Source organism: Anas acuta, chromosome 7, assembly GCF_963932015.1.
Source record: "Anas acuta chromosome 7, bAnaAcu1.1, whole genome shotgun sequence".
Classification (NCBI taxonomy): domain Eukaryota; kingdom Metazoa; phylum Chordata; class Aves; order Anseriformes; family Anatidae; genus Anas; species Anas acuta.
The window spans coordinates 7,166,888-7,190,893 of NC_088985.1; the positions used below are offsets into that span (position 1 = coordinate 7,166,888).

A 24,006-nucleotide genomic window follows, 5' to 3' on the forward strand; every position below is an offset into this window, starting at 1 on the left:
CTTGGAAAGGCAGGACAGCCCCCACGACCACCCCACAGCTGTGCACACTCAATAAGCTGCACCACTGGACTCGCGGCCCCAGAGATTCTGGAGGTTAATTCAGATTAGAAGTGCTCTGGGGTTTTAGTTACAAGATGCATGTATCCTAGCATGGGGTGTTTGCCTTTCTCCCTAATGCTGCCTTCAGGAGCTGTGCACTGCCCTGTACGTGCCTGCACGGTGTGGTTTGCAGGGGTGGGAAGGGCTCTTGGTGGTCTGCAATGCTTTTTTGGTGTGTCGTAGCAAGGCACGTGGTGCTCGCCACACTTGTAGCACAGTACTCTAAGACAGGTTTAAGCTGCGTCTGTCAACCAAATATACTTCCATGGGAAACCGACCGGCAGATAATCTAAACAGGATGCTTGCGGATGATTGTAGTCTATCAGTGCAAGAACAAGGCAGCTTGAGCTGAAGTTAAATTTGAAAGAAGCCTTCATTTGGAGCCCTGTTTTAACGTGATCTTCATTTCTTTCTTCCCAAGTTGACCGAGCTGAAACCAATCTGCCTCAAATTTCATAGTCAAGATTGTGTGCCAAGATTATGTATAAAGTGGGTCAGCTATTCAAAGCTGGTAATTTATTTGAATACTGGATTTGTACTGATTTGTTGTTATCTAAACTGACTAATGTTTCATAAAAACAGATTTCTGCATGTGGATTGCTCTGAAAGTGGCAAGTCCTGCGTTTGTGCTGCCACGTTGCTGTGAGGCGCTCCTCAAGTGCCGCTGGGCACCCCAGCCAGGGGGGCTTGCTGAAGTGGGGAAGCGTTCAAGGAGGGAGGGGGAGTTGTTTCTGGCATGAAAGAGGAGCTGTGCCAGCTGGGTTGAAACATTTTTAGGACATCTTAATGTTCTTTGGGAGAAGAAAACAAACAAACAAACAAACAAACAAACAAAAAAACACAACCACGACCTTTTTTATACATATTTGCAATCTTCAAGCTCCTTAAAGCTTTCTTGGGGCAGCAAACAGCTGTTTATCAGCACTGTATGCATATTTCACTGGTAAATGCTGTAGTGATGGGTGTAACAGGTACAGTGAATTCCTGTCTGTGCCTGCCCCAGGTGTGGGTCGTCATAGCTGGAGTCGTTCTGCACCCAGCTGGGAGCTGTGCAGCAGCCCCCAGGCAGGGGACTGCAGGGAAGATCCCTCCCACAGCTGCCACTCTTTTGGCCCTCGCCTTTCTGCCCCATAGCAAAGCCCTTGTGCTCTGGGGTGGAGGCATCTCCCTGCAGAGGGGATGTGTGCCCCGCAGCCCCATTGCAGAGGCACCTCCTGACCGGCTGGGCCGTTCCTCAGCACCGACGGGCACGCAGGCTGTGGCAGAGCATGAAGACGCAGGTGGGTACGCACTAAAAGCAAAGGGCCATTTGGCATGTAGTCATTAGCTGTTGCCGAGTGCATTAGTCCTCTTATGTCTTTCAGAAAGTCATCGTTTTATAGCAGAAAATTGCCGTTTTGTTCCAAGCAGACTTAATTTCTATAATAAGAATAAAACCCCTTAATTAGGGTTAGGAAGAAGCAGACTCATGCACTCAGCAGGAAGGGTGGGAGCTGCCAGGCTCACAAGAGGATGGGGAAGGGGTGCTGGGGCTGGCTGCAGCTGCTGTGGCATGGTGCAGAGTACAGCGGGGGTACAGCCCGACACCAGGGCAGCTGCATGGGCACCCCACAGCCCAAGGAGTTTGTCCTGGGCACCTGCTGCTGCTGAGGTGGTTTGCGTGGAGGAGAGGAGCACGTGCCCTGTTTTGGCAGCAGTGCTTTTATCTCAATGTGTTAGAATCACAGCACATCACCCATGTGCTCTGCCTCAGCATTTGGCTGCCGTTGTGGAAAATTGCTTTTTGCCCATGGCTGCTATTGTACAGCTTTGGCTCTATCCAAAAAAGAAATATTGGTCATTTCTGTTCTGTTCGTGTGGTTGTGAAACTGGCCCAGCTGATGCTGTTTGCATTGCACGTGACCGCTAGTAACACATCGCTTCGTGGGCTCCTCCTCATTCAGCATCGCTGCCTGTAACTAAATGGCACTTGCACCTGTTTGGTGAAGTCCTCTCGCCAGTTTGTGGCTCAGCCTGAGGCTGGGTGCTGCAGTGTCCCTGGTGTGGGCAGAGCCTGCTGGAGTGCAACAAACGTAAAACCCCAAGGGGGATGTGAAGCCCCAGGGCAGAGTGAGCTGGTCGTGAGCCATGGGACACAGGGATGCTGCATCAATTCATTATCAGCCATCACCACCTAGTGGCAAAACGGCTCGGTCTGCATTCATCTGCAAACTGATGTCTGTTTCAAGTTTGATTTTTTCCCCAAAAAGAGAATTTTCAGACTGGGCTCACATTTGACGGGCTGATTCTGAACTCAGAGCAGCTTTTAGGACAACGGGAAATGTCCTTCATTGCAGCTGAATCCCACAGGCTGCCTCTCAGGCACCTCGATGGCACACATGGATAAAGTGGAATTTATTTTAACTTTTGCCCAGGTGAACAGGCCCTTTTCCACTGTTCAGATTTACATGGAATGTAACCCCATTCCTGAAATCCAGGAAGGCGGGACTCCACGATGTAGGTTTTCATCTACTTAAAGCAAAAGGAAGAGAAGTCCCTGTCCCTAAAATAAAAAAAATAAGCTGGTTCTTGTGAGTCCTTTAATGGTATAGGTTGGAAAACGGGGTAGGAATGTTGTGTGGGATGGGGGTGCAGTGGGCACCCCTGTTCCCTTGTTAACAAATTGTAACCAAAACTACAAAGTTGCTGAAGCCCAGAGAAAGAAAAGAGGGGGACAGAGACTGTACTGGTGCCCTGATCCCTTCTTCTTTAGGGCATGCTGTGTTAATCTGTTTTGAGTGCACCAGTTGCATCTTCCTTTCCATTTTCCCCACCTACGGTTCTGGAAACTTGAACTTGTGCCTGTCCTTTAGCGAGTGTCCCACCGGCCTGGCTGGGACCCGGGCTCTGCGTTTTGCTCACTGCCCTCAGCTGCCCTGTGCAGAGAGGCGGCTTGAGGTGAAGCCCCGGGGATGGCTGCTAACAAACTGCTCTGCCAGCCGAGCAGGACTCAGCAATAAAACCTGCTCTTGATGGTTCGGTATGGTCACCATGGCAATTAAATGAACTGATAGAGGAGTTGCAGCTCTAATTATGATTTTAGTTTCTTTATTTGCAAAAGCCTGTAGGAGTACGTCCGTGGGGCTCTGCTGGCAGACCAGGCTCCCCCTGCCCTTCCTCAGCTCCCAGCGGGGCAGAAGCACCTCCACTGCCCGTGGGGTTGGGCGAAGGGCAGGGGGAGCCCACACGGGCACCCAAACAGCTGTAAGTCGTGTTTTCAGGGCTGCTGCGTGCAGTGGGGTTTTTCAGTGTGCCCGTGTGTCTCCCATTGCCCCAAATCTTTTGCAGGGCTGGTGGGAGCCTGAGCAGCATTGGGAAGCCAAAAGGGATGGTGGCAGCCAGAGGCGTGCTGAGGAGCTGGGGCAGTTTGGCTCTTTGCACAGAAATAAGTTCAGTTCCTTTAAAATCTGGGTTATTTAGGCTGCTGACGCCGGGCTGTAGCTGCTGATGGGTCCTTCTGCCCCAGGCAGTTCCCTGCAAAGTGGCCCTGGCCAGGGGTGGCCCCGCCATAGGGTGGCTGCGCTGCCATGGGATAGCCTGGCTGCGGGCAGAAGCAGTGCTGTCACCTGCTCCTGTCCAACAGGTGCCTGCACAACCTGTCACAGGGGGGGATAATTAAACTGCCTCCTTTTTAGGAGGTCGCCTCCAGACCTCAGGACAGCTGGTGGGCCAAGCAGTCTGGCACAGAAACAATTAATGTCGTGCTGCTGTGCTGGTTTCTTTGCTTGTCTCTTATTTCTTAAATGAATAACAGGGATGCAGTCAGAGGAGTTTCTTGCAAAACTTCATCCTAAAATCTATTTTTTTGAAATCAATAATTAGGCTTCAAAGCATAGGTCTAAGGCATGATTTAAGGAGTGAGTGTGCCAGGTTACATGTTCTGGTAGGCTACAGGGCACAAGATGTAGGCAACAGCCGGCAGTAACAAGCCCCCTGCATTGCTGCTCACCGTGTGGCTCTGATCTCCTCACCTTGCCCCAGAACCCAGCAACTTCCCAGGCATCTGGGGATCCCTCTGTGTCTCCCTTCCTCTCTCACCTCAGAAGAGCCTCTTCTGTAACAGGTTGTAAGGAACCTGCAATCTCCTGTGTCTGTTCTTTCACCCTGTATGAAACTTTCAAGCCGATGTTTACCTGTCCACAGTGCGCGTGGCTAGAACAGACAAGGGGAAAGGGGCTTCTCGAACCAGTGACTGAATTTAACCCATGCAGCTTGAGCCTCCTTGGAGGGCCACGCAGAGGACAATTCAAGAGACCATACTGCAGAAGGTGGCTGGCTGGAGGGTGGCAGCATTAGCAACAAAACGGGAAAGGACATTTTGTTCGTGTCACAACAGGATCTATTTTTAAGAGCTTGTTGCATGTTTCATGTCATAAAATCACTTCTGGGATTACGTTTTCTAAAAAAAAATAAAATAAAAAAATGCCTATGCCTACTGCAGAGAGCACTGAAATAGTCCACTCCAACCACTTCAGACAGGATGTATGGAAATAATCAGCATTAGCCTGATGTAAGAACAAATAGAGGCAACTATTTGGTGACGCAGAATAAAGGGAGAGAAGAGCAGGACTTTGCTCAAGGAGACGGAAAGAGCTGGTGGCTTTGGAAGAGATTATTAGGGATGATAAAAGTGGTAATTTGTTTGACCTGGTACCTGGTTTAATTGGTGGCCATCCCGTTGAATACAAATTCCCAGTTTATTATTTCCAGTAACTCTCCTGGAAACAAAACAAATGTGTTTAATCTCTGGTAGGAGAAGGTTGTTTTTACTGCCAAGGCAGAGGGGGGTCAGATACCATCAAGTGCTTTAAAAACATGTGCTCTCTTCAGCTGGCAGGAGCATCTCAAAACAATTATTTTTTTTTGTATGAAGTAGTCTAATTAAAGTTCTAGGTTTCAATTAGTCTCTTGGCCAATAACGTTACGTGCCAGTCGGAACATTTTGTTTTAAGCAAAGGTCACCTGTAAGGGCCCAGCCCACATATGTACTGTTCCGAGGTGTTTTTAGTTTTAGACAAGGTGTTATTTTAAAATGTGTGTGAACTAGGCTGCCAGGTCCTACTGCATTGCACTTCAGACAACCCCCCTAGATGTCTTCAAAGTGTCTCTAAAGGCAAAATGTGCTTCAGTTCAATTCAAAGATGAGTGGTCAGCTTTGCCAGAACGTTTTCAGATTGTAGATTTTAAAATATTTTTAAACAGACATTTTTCAGTTCCAGCATTACCGGCTCCTGAAGTCATCCCAGGCTACCACCAGTTACCCAGCCTGGTGCCTGGACACGTTTCTCTGAGGTGCTGCACCTCTCTGAGTGGGCCGTGACGTGTGGCTGGGAGATGCACCTTGCAGCAGTTGTGTCCTCTCGATGACCAGGCATCCACTTTATAAATGGGCTAGTGTATCACATAAACGTGCCTGAGGCTGCCTGTTTCCCAGTAGACCTTCTGCCCGTGATTTTTCATGGCTGCCCCTTTCCCTCCCCACCCCTGACTCAGGCAGGTTGTCTGACCATGTGGCTTACCTTAGGAATTATTTTCGAGCACCATTCCAGTAGGAGGGGCAGGTGGCACAACGTGCGAGCTGTGTGGGGCCAAGATGCTGCAGGTGTCTCTTGGGTTCATTTGTAATGCTCTGAAAGATCAGTGGCATTTTAACTGAGGAATAACCAGAAGCCCAAATGGGGCTATTATTCATTGTCTTTTTCTCTGCAGTTGGGTAGGCTTTTGTAAGAAACATTTCACAAAGTTAACTGTATTTTTACAAAGTAAAATGACACAGTAACTGAGAAATATATCTTTATTATTAGAATGTTTATATTCTAAAAACTTTTATCCGGGGTTACAATCCGATCCAATTTCTCTCTGATTAACTAACCCAGCATTTGTTCAGCAAGTAACTGTAACTTAAATTGAAAAGTTTAAGAACATGCAGCATCTTTCACTCTCTTTTTTTCTCTTCCTCCCCCACTTACAGTCAAGATTTTGGTGCAATAAATAATAAAATAAATATCTCATCTGTGAACTAGTAGTTGCACTTAACTTTGGTGACTAATAGAGTAGATAGGCATTTAAAAATAAAAATATTCTTTCAGTGTCAAGTGGATAAAGGAACATATTAATGTATTTACTTCCCTTCTAAAGATCACCTTCATTATCATTTCTTCATGTTAGTAGGATGTGGGAAATGGAAAAAACCTAAAGGTTGTTTCTACGATATGGTTTTCCTGGGCAAGTTCTTGTAACACATGATCCAACCAAAACCCATGCAACACAATTGACAAATCCTCTTCACCACACAATGGCAAGTGGAAGGCCAAGTGTGGCCTTGTGACAGAGGTAAACAAATACTAAAATGTCAGTACAACCTAAATACCCGAACTGACTTTACATTGTGACTTCCTATCAAAACAGTGCTGAAAAACTTTGAACATATATCTGATAGTTCCACATCCACTAGTTAAAATAAAAGTGAGGAATAATATTCTTTCTTTGCTCTGCTACTTTCGGGGACTCTGTGCACCGGCAGATGTATGACACCTGTCGTTACCTGATCTGACTGACTGGTCCTCTTCTGCTTTAAAAATATTGCAACTCGGGTGCTTATTGCAGCAGTAATCATAGTGATACACTGCCTTTTAATACTCGGTTCTGCTTACAGTCATAGTTATAAAAATGAAAAACATTTTTCACAAATCTTTATACACATACTGTAAAAATCACCTTCCACAAAAACAATTTACATCTGTTATGAGCATTTAAAAATAATTTACGCAGACTTGTCTCATCTATTCTTTCTGTTGCTTGAGAAAACAAATCTCTTCAGTAACATCAACAAGATGTTCGTATTTGTAAACATGGCATGAGGATTCAGGTTACCAAAAATCTGTACACACGGAAAAATCATCTTAATAAATACTCTGATGAATGAAGGATCCTTTTAATTGGCACAAACCACTGTAAACACCCGTACTTCCATCCTGTGGTCATCTGTCTTCATTACTCTTGGGCTTTTAGTTGAAATTTGAGGAGCCATCTCCCCTGAAAGGACTTTTCACGGAGATGAAGATTTGAAGGGGTTAGGTTATGATCACAGCCCTTTTAGGCCTTTCCCGACCAACCCAAGGGCAGGCACTGCTCAGGGCGCCACGCGCTGCGGCGTGCTGCTCCCTGCGGCTGGCTGCCTGCTGCTGCTCGCTGCTGAGCTGCCTCCTGGGGCCCAGCGTGCTCTGCCCTCACTGCCAAGTGATACCAGAGGCTGGTGCCCATTGAGAAAGCTGCTGGGGTGTGCAAGCTGTGCTTGAGACACTGCAGCAACCCAAACTTGCACCAGCAGGGACCGTGGCTGCTGGCAGGACTGGGCCACTTAATGGAGGTAATGAAATGTGGAGATGTGCCCAAGTGGGCTTCCTGATGAAAATCCAGGGTAGCAATCTGCTGCTATAGCAGCCTTCAAGCAGCTCGAGTAGGCTTTTTGCATCCAAGTATGCTTGCGCAGGTAACAGTCAATCATTCATCTTACACCTACCTAAGCTGTAAGAGTGACTGTTTGGGTGCCGATTAAATGGATTCTTCTTAACTTCAGCAACAGCATAGATGGAAAATAAATTACCAAGCTACATGCTGCCACCAAAATAATTAAACGTACAGCCACAGTACTGCCCAGCAAGATAACTGCAGTTGTTTAAAATAAGCTCTATAAATAAATAAATAGATAGAAAACCCTCCGTGTAAACTTAATAAAGTGTCATTTCTCTAATAGCGCCCAAAGAGGGAATGGCGTTGCTAAATAATATAAATATTCCATATTGTATACATTTCTATATATTAGATTCGTTATGTTTTGGCATGGCCAGATGGATAGGAAAAAGTGGGATGATTAACTTCTTTCAGTATTTGTTCTGTTGAAGCCAAGCTCCTGTGTTACTTTTTATATTGTTAGCCGTTCCTATAGCTGTTTGCTCTTTTTACCCATCTTGGATTTTGCGCTCGCTTTCCTGGCAGAGCAGACTGGGTCACCTTTCTTTTGGGCTCTCCATATTTCTCGTGGGCAATCAATAGGTTCGTAAAAGCATCTGACCGGTGGCAAACTGTTCTTTTCTTCCTTTGCTTTTTTCAGCAAGACTCTTCCTTTCTGAAAGGAATGAGGCTTTGTGTCGGGGATGTTGTATGAGGCATGTTGACTTCCTCGGCTCCTGAAATTAATAATAGTGATTATTAATAATTATTATTCAGTCTTGCAAAGTGAAAGCTGCCCCCAAATGTCCCAAACCCATATATTTTTGCAGGCAGAATAGCCTTGCTTTACAGGACCAGGTTGAAAGTTAAGAACAGTTGCAATATAAATTACATTTCTCCATAACCAAAATCATCCCTTGCTACAGGAACTACACGTTACTGATGGACTCTTCACGCACATTTTAAATGAGGATATGATTCTGCTGATTTTAGAGCACTGTCACCTTGCTCGGGTCTATATCCTCGTTAACTTATTAATCTAAAGAGATTTTAAAGATACGCATATTCACAGCAACCTTTTGCAGTAAACAATTGTCCCCGTGTCTTTGGAAGACCACATGGTCCCAATGACAGCAGAAAGTGGGTGCAGGAACTGTGGGGGCTTCTGGTTTTCTGAGCACTGCCTGGGACTCTGCCAAGTGCTAGGGGACCGCAGCTGCCAGTGGCCAGTAGCTCAGGAAACTTGGTTCTGCCTCTGTGCTGGCCACCCGAGATGCTTTGGCTTCACTTTAGGCTGCAATTTGGAAAGGGAGAAGAGGAAAGGGGAATAGAAAAATTGGCATGAAGAAGGGAGCAAAATCTTAAAGGGCAAAGTGAGCTGAATTTGTTGTTCTCTGTGTGATGGTTCAGGCCTGGCAGGATTTGATGAAATCGGTGAGCTCAGGAGGAGTTACAGCATGGTGCTGTGCGGGCTGAGCCGTGCCCTCTGCTTCAAGATTTTTATTTTGAAACCTCAGTTCCACAGTTTAGCTAAGTCGGATACTTTTTAACATCATCTCAGAATGTTTTATGGCAGATACATGTAGTAACAGCAGCATAACGCATGTCAGGCACCAGCTCGTGTCTGCCCAGATGCTGTGACTGAAGTGAGGAACAGATGTGTGTACTTGAGCGTCAGTCTCTTAAGGGCTCCCACAGGGCTATTTTCCAGAGCTCGTCGTTTCTGAAAACCTATCCGTGCTCTTGTCCTGGGCGTTGGACAGTACTGTGCATTGATAAGGCCAGTTTTGGAAAAAGCTGCAGCTGTGCAAGTGCCACAGCACGAGCCCTCTCCCATCAGCCTCACTGTTCTCCCTGTGCCACCCTCCGGGCTGGTCCTGGTTCACAGCAACAGCCATCAATGCTGCACTGTTTTAAAGCTACCTGATACTCCCCTGGTTGTGCGTTCCCCTCCTCCTCACAGACTTGCAGAGACCTTCCATTTGACTCACATGGGGTACCAGCGAAATGTGTTCCTCTTCGCATGTTTCCCTCCAAATCTGCCCTTGTTTGAAGCCTGCTCTTTGAAAGACCTGCAGGGTGTCATGAAAGCCTCTGCATTTGTTGGTATGAGGCAGTGAAAGCCAACTGACTGCACAGGACCTGAGCCTTACTTACAGAATGGCTTTACCCGGTGGCAGCTTTGTTAAAACCAGCTCAGGTCATGGTTAAGATGACAGGAGGGGATTGCCCAAAAGAGCTGAACTGTATTTAAATTAAACCAGTTTGTGGCAGAGGAGATGGATTTCTGCCCCTAATTAGTAGTCAGGGTGAAGAAGGTCTTTAAGGTGGCTGAAGACGCAGCCCATCACCTGCTGAAACACAGTGCTGCCAGCTCTAGGTGTGGGCAGTGCTGCTCCATGGGGAGTGGCAGCTCCTCAATACAGGTGACTCTGAGGTGCTGGACTTCGAATCACGGCGTCGTGTGGGTTGGCAGGGACTTAAAGCCCATCCATGGGCAGAGACACCTCCCCCTGCATCAGGCTGAGATTTGCCTTCATCCCCAGAGCAGGCAGAGCAAAATAAACCCTCCCTACCCCGCTGAGCATCTCCTCTACCCTCTCTGCTTGGTAGCACAAGTTGGGCTATTTTTAGTCTGATAATTCCAAATAAAGGCTACCACTGAATGCTAGTTTTGCCATTGCCTTTTAAAGGAGAACTGTATCAATAGGTAAACAGAAACCTCTAAACAATTTTACATATGTCTTTGAACTCCCACTGTTTGTCAGCAACTAATGGATTTTACCAAACTGTGTTATACTCAGGCCAAAGACTTTACTTTGACAGAACAGCCCATGTTGGTTCTACTCCCAGAACAGCTGCCTGAGTAAAAAGAGATGTTGCTAGCAGCCGTACTTTCTCAAGACACTTGTTTGCTTACATGTGATTTTTAAGTTGACAGCGTTAGTGTCAGTTAGGAAATGACAGCTGTCTCTCTCCTCCCTACAGAATGCTGAAGATATTTTCAGCTGAAGCTTGACCTGCATTTACCAAAGACATTCAACAACTGTAGCGCTGCGATAGGGTATTAAAGTCAATCAGAAAGGAATCATTTAGTTTACATACAATTATTCTCTGTTTTCCTTTAAAGAATATTTCATTTTATTTCTGATTTAGCAGAAATCTTTTGATGGAGCAGAAATCTCGATTTAGCAGAAATCTGTTTTTCTTCTATTACATCCCATAAATACAGACCCCACCAAGTTACGGAACTTGATCCAAACCCGACTTTTTGGTCAGGCTTTTGGATCAATTTGAAATGCAAAAGCAGCAATTTAAGCATGTCAAGTTACATCTTTAAGTAAGAGAAAAATAAAAAGACATACATACAGGCATCTGGGTTTCTTATTTAATGAAATGTCTGTAAACTGCAAAGAAAATAAAAGAAACAGGTGGTAAATATTAGTATTAAATTGCCAAGCAATTAAAGTATGGAGATGAAATATACGCAGTCTTCAAAATCACATTTCCATTCTCACCTGCTGTTAATACAAGAAAAATGTTCATGAAAAAAAAAATAAGGAAAAAAAACGTTTTCAGATTGTTATTCCTCTAACTTATTTTTTTTTAAATTTGTTGTTAGTTGTTGGACTTTTCCCCGTTATTTTTGTCATAATTATAATCACAGTAAATTGCTAAAGAAGTGTGGGTTGAACAGAGATGCTTCACTTTAGATTAAACAATATGGTACAATGAGAAGTAATTATTGTGTTCAAGATAATTAATAAGGGACAGTGCCTGAACAAGCTATATTAAATTAGTTTTCTCTCAGAGCCTTTAATTTTGCAGTGATGTGTTTCCTTTACACGAGCAGCTAGAAAACCTCCACTACCAGCTCGTGTCTCTGCCTCCAGCAGCACTCAAGGCTGGAGGGCAGGAACACCAGTGTTCTCCCTCCCCACCCAAAATCTCAAGACTAGCTAGGAATAACGTAGCCTTGGTGCCAGCAGCGTGAACTTTGTACAACTTCATTTATTATGACCACCTGATTGACAGCTTGGAATCACTTTGTCTCATCCCTCTTGTAGTGGAGGTCAGGAAAGGAGGCATTTGATGCCAGCTCAGCCTAAATCGGTCTGGGTACCTACAGGCTTCTTTGTATTGATCTCCCACCGGTGTCACTAGAACCGAGCCTTTGAATATCGTTTAATGAAGTCACTGAGCCAAGCCAGTGTTCCCTCTGTCCCTGGTATTGTCCGTGCTTTGCAGATGGATTTTTGCCCAGCCTGACTTTGCTCATTATATGTCTTGGATGGGAGTCTGAGCCATCCCGTGCTCTTCTGTAATTACCCCCGAAGGTCAGGCTGGTCAGTATTTGGATGGGTGACCTTAGAGCAATGCTGAAGTCACTCAGAAAGCAGGGCAGCTGCCTCAAAAACTGCTGCCTGCCCCAGGGGACAGTGCTGAGCCAGGGACCCTGGAAAACACATCGAGAGCATGGGAGATTTAATACTGAGACCCATCTTTACACCCCCCTCGGCATTCTCACAGACACTGTTGGAGGTGTCCTACGCTACATGTCAGCGCGTCCACATTGATTTGGTTCTTGCCTATAGGTCTTTGTCTTCCACGTGGCTACGGAAACCTTTGCTTTCTACCACTACAGACCTCCTTAGTGCTGTGCATGATCAAATGCCTCTCATCTCACCTCCACGAGGATGAGCAATTAGCATAGGCAGTATGGGGTATTCACTGAAACTGACATGTTCTGGAGAAGTCATGGATAAAACTTGCCGTATAAGTGTAATGCTTTGTAGAGAGTTTAAGTAGTAATAATGAGGGCTTTTAAAGAAATAGTTATTTTTAAAAGCATTCTTCAGACAGCAGTGGTTTCTAGTCTGTGGAGTCTAGTCTGACAGGCCTGTGGGAATCCGTTCACTCTTCCTACACGTCTGCTGATAGGGAACTACAGAAAGCAAGCTGAAACCTGCCAGCAGGTTTCTGTGTCCATTACAGGGATTCACATCCTTTCTGAAAATCTTCAGGGATCTCCAGAAAACTGCCAAGTCAGTAAATGACAAAAGGGAAACTGTTTCCAGCAAAGGTAACACCAGCAATAGCCAAAGCTGGAAAAAATAATCTGGGAAATATTTCATTATTTTCTGCTCTCCTTTTCCCACCTTTGATTACTGCTCTCATCCTTTCTGCTTCTTTGTTCAAAAGGAAATAAAGCCTGGCTCAAGTGGAGTCCAGATGGGATAAACTGAGCTTCTACATGTTGCTCCTATACCCTTTCCCATGCTGCTGCAGACCTGAGAGGTGCCCAGAAAGTGTTCTCTGGGTAGTATGGCTACCCATTTGGACATCCCAAATCAGTGCAAGACCTACCCCGCTCTTCATTCACAGTTTATCACTTCCAGTCTGACCCTGTTAGTCAAAGTCCCACTGCTGGCTCTGCAGGAAGCAGTGACAAGCGCAAGGAATGGGTATGTCTGGTTACCACAAGGCATAGTGCCTTGGCTCTGCTTTTACCTTTCCCTCCTTTGCCAGGTTAGCTGTCCTGCCAGGGTCATTTTTTCTGCTGTACAGTCACCAGGACCCATGAACAGCCAGAGGCAGCATCCTCACAAAGGAGGAAGGAAGCACCAGCTTTGTTTTGTGTGGCTTCAGGTACCAGCAACATTTACAGCCATCACTGCTCTTCCCATCCCCAAGGTAGTGGCACCTGACTGCAGCTCTAAGGGCACAAAGCTGGAATCCTCATCTTCCTGCTGCCTTTGTTCCTTACCCTATGATTTGGTTACAACTGCAGGTTGTTTTCCACACCACCCTTTACAGTGATGATCAAGAGCTCTAAGCTCAAAATTTATGTGAGTGAGACCCAGAACTTTTCAGGTTTCTGTAATGAGACTCAAAATTGTTTGAAACTCACCTTTTACTACTTAACACACACTCTGTGTGAGGCATGACAAATATGAGAAGTGGTGGTTTAAAACATAAATAAAACAGAAGTCTACAGAAGCATTTATAAAGCCAGGTCTGTCTGGAGTAGCAATTAGCCCGTCCCCCTGAGCCTACTCACACTGAAAGTCAAGCACTTTCCCTCTGGTGGTGGGTGAGAATTAACGAAAGGACTTTACTGGCTTACCATGTGGTCGCTGACATCCATGTGGCTGCAGGCGATCTGCTGGTTTTGGTAATACTCTAGCTGCCTCTCCGCCAGGTCCACGCGCTGCAGCAGGTTCTCAATGAAGTGCTGGAGCCTGGCTTTTCCCCGCAATTCTTTTTCTGCCGCTTCTTCGAGGAAGTGGTTGAAAGTAACAACTTCTCTGTAAGACAAAAATATCACAGAGAGGCAACATGTAAATACTGGGGAAAGCCCTGGTCTCACTGCTGTCAGAAAAATAATGATGCTTCTTCTTTTCTTCGTGGTGCTATCCCATGTAGCTAATTACTGTCCTTCCCCTCCATTAAGGGATTTCAATCTTTTTATGGACACTCACTAAAGATCTAGAGCCCTGAATGCTGAATTTAAATTTATGGTCAGTGGGGTTTTTTTGTTTTTTTTTTTATTTTTTTATTTTTTTGTCACTCTCAGAGCTCTTGGAAATAGTCCCTTGATCCTGTTGGTCCACAGACTGCAGGGCAGAAACGTTGTTAACATTAAGCAAAACCATTCGCTACTCGAGGTACCTGGGCACAGCCATAGCTACTTAGCCAAAAACAGATCCACCTTCTCTTTTCCTATTTATAAATGTGCCTATCAGTCCTGAAACATGAAGAGGAGTGGATGAAACCCCAAAATCATCTTCCTGGTTCATCATAATCTTGCAGTGGTAGTTTAAAACAGCTGCTGTGCTAGTTCCTAACTTAAGAGAGCTACCGTGGCCATTAAGCTCCATTTTGGCTGCAATCCTGCAAGTACTTCAAAGTGCAGCACTATGAGCTGGAGCTAGTGGGAGCGCAGGAGATTAAGGGAGAATTTAGAGATCTTTGAGCATGGAGTAAGTGCGTGGGAAGACCAAGTTTTAGGTCAGGAGTTTAGCAGTGCTTCTTGTCTGGTAGCACAATTGGAAGCAACAAATGGTGCTGCTGACTGTGAAAGGTCCCAGCTATGTATGGAGATGGAGCTCATTCTGAAGGGCTCTGCATACGCAGGGTGGTAAGTGAGCCACTATTTGGGCCTCATTTCAGGAGTTCTGGGTGGGAAACATTTGGATACAGCCAGCTATGTATTACAGAAAATGGCAAATCTGAGCATGCAGGATTTCCCCAGTTATTAAATGCCTGGAAAAACAGTTCCTGCTCTGCCAGTGAAGCCACGTTAATTTTTGCTCTGTACAAAACTCAGGGTGTGGGAGTTGGAGGAACCAACGCTTGCCAAATGAAACAGGGCATGATTGTTCGGTGGAAACACAGCGCCTGAGAAAAAAGCGTTTTAAGCTGAAATTAGGAAACATTTTGTAGCAGTAATGGCCTTTCAAAACTTTGCTTGTTTATAACAAATCCAAATGTTATCTGCGTTTCATCAAAGATTGTTTTAACTCAGCATAGCTGTAGATAATTATTTTAAGTGAGCTGGGTTTGTCTTACGAAGTTAGACATAAGTGGCCAGCTATGGAAATCTGCCATTTGAACTTCAAGCTGCATTTGCCTGCTCTAAGCCATAGCAGAGTGCATCAGTAGGCTGCTTACATGGCTGATCCTAGTGGCAGGAATGAGCTAAAAACCAGCACGTACTGCTTGGATGAGCACACGCATGAAGGTTAGTTTATATGAACTTACCCACAAAGTCTGGCTGAAGAAACGGAGAGGAACCTTATTCGTTAAACCCCTGTTGCAAGGCTTTGTAGTTTCTGTGACTGCTCAGAGTGACTTGGTAATAAAAAGCCACTGAAGGATGCCGAGGAGGAAGCAAATCTAAACTCAGTAAGGTCACTAAAAACCCACATTGAGGGCTTTGTTCTCACATCACTTACACTAACTCCTTTAACCTGGTGAAGCTACTCTGGATTTACAAAGCCCATGGCACTGCCGCAGGTTACTCTTTTGCAGTGGACAGGAAGCTCAAAGGACAGAAACCTACCACGTTGGCTTTAAATCCCTCCTTTGGGGAAGGAAAGGGAGCTGCACGTAGCCTTCTGGCAGAAGTGCTGGGGCAGAGCAGGGACTGGCCAGCCTGGGACACCACCAGCACGACCTTGCCATGGCCACGCAGCCAGGTTGTGTACTCTGCTGTAGCTGGAGGCTACAAGCATCACATCAAGGACCTGGCATTTGTTTTTAGAAGGCTGATAGTTTCATGAATGCTCATATTTGTAACGGTGCCAGTAAAGGTAATTAAAAAGCATTCATTAATCTTCTACTTCATGGCATGAATATATCACCCATAAATTTTCCTTTCCTACAAACACACAGTTAGTGAGCTGCACATAGGGAGATGGGGGAAAACAGGATTTTTTTCTGGAAGGCTTGGATCACTCTCAGGAGAACAGGCACATAGACGCAATAAATTCCCTAGTATTCTTCTTGCTTTCTAGACTACCTAAGGTAACTTGGCATCCTACAAGACCGTTTGTAGGAACTGTTACTAGCAGCAGTAGTACCATTTTGTTATCTGTAGGATAGCAAGAAAAAAAAAAAGGAAGAAATGTATCCATCGTTCTCTGTTTGTTCAGATGCCTCGATACAATCTAGGAATTTGCCTTTAATAACTTTTAGATAAAACTTTTCCTTTGTGCTGATACTGTACAACCACTCCATAAATTCCTTCTATGAAGACAGGAGCCAGAATATAGACACCCACTAGGGTTCAGTCTCATGCCTTGTCCTGGTAAGCAGCACTTTTGTTAGTTCAGGTACTTTATTTGTTTCTACTTTATTCAAATCTCTCCGAACACCACCAAGTTCCGAGGAGCAATTGCCAATAAGCCTACTTGCTCCACAACCTCTTCCTCAGAGAGCTCGCTCTGCACCGCTGCTGTGCCTTGGTTACCTGAAGGAAGCTCCCAGAAGAATTTTTACCCTCTTCCCCCCCAAAGAACAACAGGGAAATGGCTCAAAGAACTTGTGCAGCTTCTCTGCAGCCACTGCTTATCCATTTAATTGCCTTTATTGTCTTGTAGTGTGCACAGCCATTTCCTACCTACAGTGATAACCCTCTCTCCAGTCCTATTTCTAGTATCTATTTTTAATAGATGTGATGATTTTGTGCTTATCTTACTTACTTGCAATTTATTTCTCCAGGCGTCTGCGAAATTTTGGGTGAATGTTATGCGATGATTTCCATCTTTTACTTTGTGCTCTGACACTGCGGAAGATGGATGTTTCCAGCAGGTCAGCTAATGACTCCTAATGAAGTTGAGGGAAGGTGGGCGTGCGAGTATTACAGGGCCCTCTTGGTGGAGGTGTTTAACAGAGAGCACAGCAGCACAGGCCTGCTGGGCTCGGTATCTTTACAGAACAGCACTCACCTGAAAGAGGACTCATTTATTAACGCCTGGCTCAGACTGGAAGCACTGCCCTTTCTGTTTGGAGGTCTCTGCTACCCTATGCTGATCATTCTACATCTGGAGCACTGCTGCTATATTAAGGAAAGGTTATGCAGAGCTGTTAGCTCCCCTGGAGCCCCTCTGCTCTCAGAAGGGCTTCTTTCCCACTCTTCTCTGCTCCATCAGCCTGCAGCCTCCTGCCTCTTCTCGTTCAGCACCACCCTGGCTCTTGCTGTAGCACCATCAGCGCTAGGTCCTGCCACTGCATCCTCTGCATGAACTAGATGACGCTCAGTGCAGCTCGGGTGTCTGTACATTTCTGTAATGGGCAGCAGAGTGACTTATCCTGTTTGCTTACTGTATGCAATACTAATATTAACAAACGTTGTATAGCATAATGGTTTGTTGAAGGGCTATGACTGGGCAGCGGGGAAAAGGGGCAGCTCTGTCTTGGGTGCTGCAACCTCCATCAGACAGAAGCTTTTAGAAGAAGGGATGACTGCTCCCTCCCAGAGAGCAGAGTGCACATTTAACTGGCAGCAGTTTGTGGCATCGAGGGGGGAAAAAACAGAGAGAAAGACAAACAGACAAGGGAGGTGTCTGAGAGGAGCAGGAGGTGCCCATGCTGCCAGACTGACAGAGAAGAGCTCTTCCCAAACGCAGTGTCAGATGTGGTAAATAAAGTCGTAAATCAGAGCAGCCTAGGTGAAATTTATTCTTTTGCCTTCACCACTAGATCACAGGGTGGTCACTACAGAACTAGTGAGCTGCAGTTCTTGTTTACCAGGCAGTTGCTGGCATGTGGGTCCTGCGGATGCCCTTTGTGTTTGCTGGGTTTCAGCAGATAAACACGTGATACGCGGAGTAGATGCAGAGGTTGGGACAGCTCCAGCTCCTTAACAACTGACAAGAAGGGATAATGGTTTCACACATTGCAACCAAGCCCTCCTACAGATACATATTGCTGGTCCTAGGACTATTTACAGCAGTTTTGACACCTGCAACTGCTCCGTAGGCGGAGACAGGCATGAGGCTCTGGGCAGACTCTGCACCCAAGCATCAAATCCCTTTACAGAATTGCACTTTGCCTAAAATGGATAGAGAAACAAATTATTTTGTTATTTTACCTAAAGACGGGGAAGTTCCTACAAAAGCAAGTTTCCATTTACTTAAGAAACTATTTAAAATACGAACATTCATTAAGTATTAAGGCTGCTGACCCGATCCATCATCCCTTTGCCTTCTGTGCCTGAAATCTGGTATCTGTTGCTCATTAGGCTGCGGTTTCACATTCCTACACTGCTATCAGCACATTTGATTTAAGAGGTTCACACCTCCTCCTCTCAGAAAGTTACTGTCCTATCAGCTGCACCCATTTGCTGGGTTGTGGTCTAGATCTGAGCCCTGAGCTTACTGGGGTGACACTGTGAGGATTAAAATGCTTCATTTCCCAGCCCCATTTTGTGGGCTAGTCCTGCTACACTTGAACCAGTGCAGCTGAGGGGGGAGCAATGGCTTGAGTGGGAAGATGAAAGGACATGGGGAAGAGGGAGCAGGACCCCCTGAAACCAAGGGTGGAAAACCAACATCTAGTTGTGGTCATCAAAAGCAAAACTGGTTTGTTGTACAAGTGATTCTCATATTTAAAGGCAAGCTGTTGTTTTAAAGAAGCACAAATTGCAGCGATCTTTAAAAGCCAGCTCTTAATCCCATTGTCAAGCTGTTATTTGAACAAATAGTTCCAATAATTGCAAATTTCAGGTGAAGCCAGTGGCAAAAATAACCACTCACCACAATAGCTATTCTGAAATAGCCCTTTTATTGCAGGCTATGCCAGAGCAGAGGCATGACCAGACAGTCTTAAAACAAATGTAATAGATTGGTTAAAGAAATTGCTGTCAGAGATATGACAACGTACTACATGTATGCTCTTGCCCTATAATTAGGAGACAAAGTGAAATTAAGTCACTATTGAAGACTGTAACTTCAAATACCTTGTTTAGACCTACTGAAGAAAAAAAAAAAAAAAAAAGTCAAACTCTGCCATTTCATTGTTTTTACATGACTTCCAGAAACAAGCCTCTAGGTGTCCTCTAGAAAGAGTTCATAGCTGGTTTTATTTTCATTGTTTTTCTTGCTATCTTATTCAACACAGTCTTATTCCCTTTGGGAAGGCTCCTGCGTTAGCTTTAGCATCACAGTGCTCACACTGAGTTGTATTCTCCTTCATCAGACATTGAATAATCCCTTTCAGGGCACATTTTCTAATTAAATCATTTGTTTGCTCAGCAGCTCTGCTGAAGGCTTGACACTGTGGCCATCATTCACCAAAACTGTTCAGGGTCCAACTAAGGCAGATTGGTAAACTGGGACCTGTCTTTAGTAGCTGTGCTTGCTTCTCTAGAACATCCAGATAATAATAATAATTTAAAAAAAAAAAAGAAAAAGCATTGGCTGTTCAACTCTCTAAGTTTGATGAGACTCAGTGACACAACAGCACCTACTCTACGACTTCTCTGTGCAGAGTATTACTGCTTTAATTATGCACTACTATAGTTAGTGTGGTGCCTCCACCTGTCCTACCCTTCACAACTCAACTCCATATCAGTTGCTAACTTTTTCTCTAGAAGAGCCTCTAAAGAATAGTTTTTGTGACCTTATCTAAGAGTTGGACTAGAATTTCTTTCCTCTTTGCAAGATTTCTTTTTTAAACCCACAGACTGATCTCGAGTAGCCCTGTTTCGGTCTCTGAGATCCATAAGTGCATATTGGTAATAACTCTTTTCTGGTTTTCACATGCACCCTATTCCTGATGTCTGGTAGTAGGGACAACCATTCAGAACCCAAAGACAGACTGCTTTCCTTTACTTCCTTTGAAAAAGGGTGACAAAGATGTTTTTGGGAGGAAGGTGTTTTCTTTTTCCTCTTTCAAAGAGGACAGAGGAACAAGTTTTCAGCTACAGTGGATCAATATCAATACTACTTATGGGAAAAAAGTTATCCATATTCACAAGGTTGCTCATAGAAAAAAAAAAATACAGTCCAAAGAAACTGATGAAAGCATTTGTTTCTGAAGGTCAGCAAGTATCAAAGCAGTCCCTAAGGGCTGCCTTTGACTTTTCACAATCTGCAGTGAGAACTCCTGCTTCTGCAATTTCCATTAAGCAGTCTTGTTTGGCTTTCTAATCATCTGGACTTCTTCCAGAAATCAAAGCCAAAGCTGAGATCCTCCTTTTTGAAGGAGAAAGTCATTTCAGCACACCAAGTAAGTGAGTTTCTGAACACACAGAGGGATGAATATATAGACAGGTCTCAAAATTTACCAGTGGTCCAAGAGAAAACCAAACAAGTGACACTGTCATTACCAGAGCCATGAAGATCCTTTCTTTTCCCCCCCTCTACCACTACATACCATGAAGAGCTTCCCTGCTGTTGGCACAAAACTAAGCATCTGGACATTTTTAGAGACTCAGAATCAAAAAGCTGCCCATAGAGATATCAGTCGTGCTTTTATAAAGCATTATTTATATCTACCTTCCTTCTTAATTTCCTAATTATACAGTGATGCTTGAGTTAGGATGCCGTACTGTACAGTTTGTGGCTGTATCCCTTGCTATCCCCCAAGATGGGGGATACAGAAGCTGTCAGAAGAAGAAAAATCAGTATTTCTGTGAACTCTACCTGTTCACACACCCTGCCTGATCTCATAGCCTCTCAGAGTGCCTTGGCAGTGCTCTGTACCGAGGCAGCCACGCAAGGAGCCGAGATGTCAGGGCACCCTCCCTTCTATCCCCCTGCCTCACCCTAGCTCCAGATGCAGGGCAGGGAGGGGGCAAATGAGCCCCAGCTGGCGCTACAATGAGGTGCTGCTGGTGCTGCACGACTCCTCTCCCACACACATCTCAGAGATTTTGTGTGGGGCACAATTCGTGCCTCATTTTAGATATCCCAAGTTCAACATCTTGCCTACAACGTCTTACCTGAGGTCCCTCTTTAGGCTGCAGAGGGAAGAAGGACCTCCACAGAGCAATTCCTCCCACGCCCAGATACTCTTCTAGAAGAAGTAGGCTGAATCACGCTGTGACAGAGCCCATAGGGGGAGTTTGGCTAGATGGGAATATCAAAACTACTTCAAACTGTGTGTTACATGTCTTCACAGCCTCCTTCCAGCATACTTTCAAATCTCTCTCTCAGTTCCACTATTACCTTTAGCTTCATCTTGAGTCCTTGAATCTTCTTGTCCATGAAGCTGCCCTAATATATCAGAAATCAGAAGTGCTGAATATCTGCCCCCTCTCCTGGGGATCAATTGCACTGTCTCACTGTAGATGACTCCTACTGATGGAGGAGCCATCAGCATCTTTTCTTTTTAGTCCTTAGACTGCGGGAAGGAACGATGAAAGCCCTCCAAACTTCCTACACTGAACTCCTACACCACCTTCCTTATTTCTTCTAAGATCAGCGTCATGGCAACTAGCATCTCCCTTTGTAAGCTTGTGAATTGGTTTGGAGGCACTCCATTACCAAGACTTTTCATTTGCATTCCTCTAAAATAAGTTGTGCTGCTCCAAAAAGCCTGAAAGGTTTCAGCAAGTGCTGAATAAACTAAGTAGTTCATGTATAAATAATATATCAGCTATCACTACATTTTTAATGGATGCATCATGAGCGGATTTTTAGATGGGCTGGGTTAGTCAGAATGACTCTGGCGACTGGTTCCCATTGCCCCTCAGAGACTCCAGGTTCCTGGTGCTGTGTCCACCCTAAGCACCTCCTTGGGGTGGCCTTTTAGCACCGTGTCCAGCGGGGCTTTGCTGCAGCACAGGAGGAGGCCATCGCCCTGCACACGCTCCCCATGCAGCAGGGTGATTTCGGGGAAGAGGCACCGCTCAGTTTTGGTACATATTTTCCCCAGCACTTATCCAGCCTCCTTTAAAAGCTAAGGGATTAGATGTGTCAGTGTAAATCAGATTACTTGCTGATGATAGCTTACACTTGCCTCTACCCCATGGAAGCAGGGGTGCAGTGCAGGCATAAGAAAATGTAAAAGTGAGCAGAGAGCTGCTGCTCCCCAAAGGCACTGCTCAGAGGAGCTGTGCCCTACCTGCTGGGGCTACGGAGCAGGTAGAGGCTAGAAGCTACTAGAGGCTAGAGATGGAGTCACCACCCAGGGGTGGACTCCAGGCCCTTTTACAGTCAGCAAGTGACAGCGCCGTCCCCTCTCTTCTCCCCCAGAGGCTCTCCCTGCCCCAGGCCCGTGCCAAGCCAGCAGCCCTCGCTGCCCACTTACTCCTCTTTCCTGTGCAGCTCCTCCTCGGACTCGCTGAGGCGCTGCTTCAAGGCCGCGATCATCTCCACCGCCACGTCCACCTGCCTGCTGAGCGCCCGCTCCCGCCGCTGCACCTCCTGCTTCTTCTGCGAGAGCTGCACGAAGGCCGCCCGCACCTCCAGCAGCTCCGCCGTCTTCTGGGCCAGCTCCCCGGTCAGCCTGTCCAGCCGCTTCTCCATCGTCTTGTCCACGGCCTCCACCATCCTGCTGAACTTCGCCCTGACGTGCGCCTCCAACGAGGCTTTGGGGTCGGCGGCGGGCAGGTAACCGACGAGGCGTGGACCCAGCCCGGCCGCCTCCGGCTCCGGCTCCGGCTCCGGCCGCCCCTCTCCGGAGGCGTCGCAGAAGGCGGCGAGGGGCGCCCCGCGGCTGGGGGGGCTGCCCCGGCCGCAGGGCTCCGGCGGCGAGCCCGGCGCCGCGTCCCGCAGCGGGAGGAGCGGGCGGCCCCCGGCCGGCGCCCGCCGCTCGCCGCGGCCGTGGCCGTGCTGCAGGTGCGCCCGCAGGGCCGCCAGGCTGCCGAACCGGCCCCGCTCCCCGCAGCGCGGGCAGCGGAACGGCAGCGCCGGGCCGGCCACGGGCAGCGGCTCCGGCCACGGGAAGCCGCCCTGCTCCGCGCCGTCCTGCTGCATCCTCCGCCTCGGCGGGGCGGGCTTGGGAAACTTCGGGCACAGGGACCGGGACCGGCACCGGCCCGGCCGAGAGGTGGCCGCCCGCGGCCGCGCTGCCCCGGCCGGTGCCGGAGCCGGGAGCGGAGCGGCTGCGGGAGGCGTTTGCAGCACAGCCGTAAATCAGGCCGAGCGGGGCGGGGAGGGGAGGGGAGGGGCGGGGCGGCACGGGACCACCGCCGGGCGGACGGACCGGCAGACAGACGGACAGACCGCCGGGCAGCCCCTCGGAACTCACGGACCCGCGCCCAGGAGCCGTCTCCCGCCCGCTTTGTGCAGCCGGCGCTCTGAAGCCCAATTTAGCAGGCAGGCAGGCAGAGTTTCGCGTCTAACGCCGCCCCGGCGAGCTCTCCCGACTCAGGGCAGCGCCTTCCCGGCGGCTTTCCCGTGCCCGGAGCGAAGAGAAGAGCTGCCCTAGGAGGCAGCCCCAGCACGCTGCCCCGCCGCAGGGGGATGTGTGTGCTGCTCGGCTTACTTCTCCGTACCACCGGTGGGTGCCTCTTCTTAGGCATCTCCAAAAACGGGAGAAAGGCTGTAGAGTGGCAGCCTGTCTGAGGGAGTAGTGAAATACCACTTTGCTAAAATCTAGTGCTTCAGGCCATGGTGGTAATATGCTGCAGACTTTTTTTACACCACAGTAAAGTTTAATTCTGTGCTGATTTATCTGTTCCTTGAGTGCAGCGTGCAGGAGGAGTCCTAAACACCGAGAAAATCCACTGCATTGATAGATGCCTCTAATGTGATTAAGACGTTCCCAGTAAATGATTCACCAGATGGCACCTCAAAGGATGCTACTTGAAGTGCATTTCAGAGCTTCAGCTAATCTCTGAAGTGTGTGGGCTACCATCCAGGCTGCAACTTGTTGCACAAGTTATTTGTCCTGTACTAACCTTTTCTGACTGCAGCCATTTCCCCTTCTTTTCTCCTTGTGCCTTGTAGGGTGCTACCTGAG

The 24,006-nt window shown here is 46.9% G+C and overlaps 1 protein-coding gene and 2 long non-coding RNA genes across 3 annotated transcripts in view; 1 reads left to right on the top strand and 2 right to left on the bottom strand.

The window, feature by feature from the left end:
* LOC137859741 (uncharacterized) overlaps window positions 1-17,675 on the top strand; it is a 74,080-nt gene extending 56,405 nt beyond the window's left edge. The window contains exon 3 of the long non-coding RNA XR_011098502.1: window positions 16,816-17,675. This is a non-coding gene — a long non-coding RNA (uncharacterized lncRNA). The remainder of the gene's footprint in view (window positions 1-16,815) is intronic.
* Window positions 5,919-23,172, bottom strand: ZNF365 (zinc finger protein 365). Its single transcript, XM_068689134.1, has 4 exons — window positions 22,351-23,172; window positions 13,718-13,898; window positions 10,960-10,997; window positions 5,919-8,327 (listed from the first exon to the last, which is right to left on the bottom strand). Exons 1-4 carry the CDS (start codon window positions 23,016-23,018, stop codon window positions 8,081-8,083), a joined length of 1,134 nt encoding a protein of 377 aa, XP_068545235.1. The 5' UTR covers window positions 23,019-23,172; the 3' UTR covers window positions 5,919-8,080.
* Window positions 17,752-22,344, bottom strand: LOC137859744 (uncharacterized). The gene is made up of 2 exons (XR_011098507.1): window positions 21,041-22,344; window positions 17,752-18,148 (listed from the first exon to the last, which is right to left on the bottom strand). It is a non-coding gene; the product is annotated as an uncharacterized lncRNA (long non-coding RNA).
* Window positions 23,173-24,006: the final 834 nt, after the last annotated feature.

Excerpts from the sequence above, each read along its gene's own strand:
- ZNF365 (XM_068689134.1), bottom strand. The coding sequence starts at position 23,018 with ATGCAGCAGGACGGCGCGGAGCAGGGCGGCTTCCCGTGGCCGGAGCCG. Across the intron at positions 13,899-22,350 it reads GAGCTGCACAGGAAAGAGGA|AGAAGTTGTTACTTTCAACC; the intron begins GTAAGTGGGCAG and ends TTTGTCTTACAG. Across the intron at positions 10,998-13,717 it reads TGGATGTCAGCGACCACATG|TTTACAGACATTTCATTAAA; the intron begins GTAAGCCAGTAA and ends TTTTCTTTGCAG.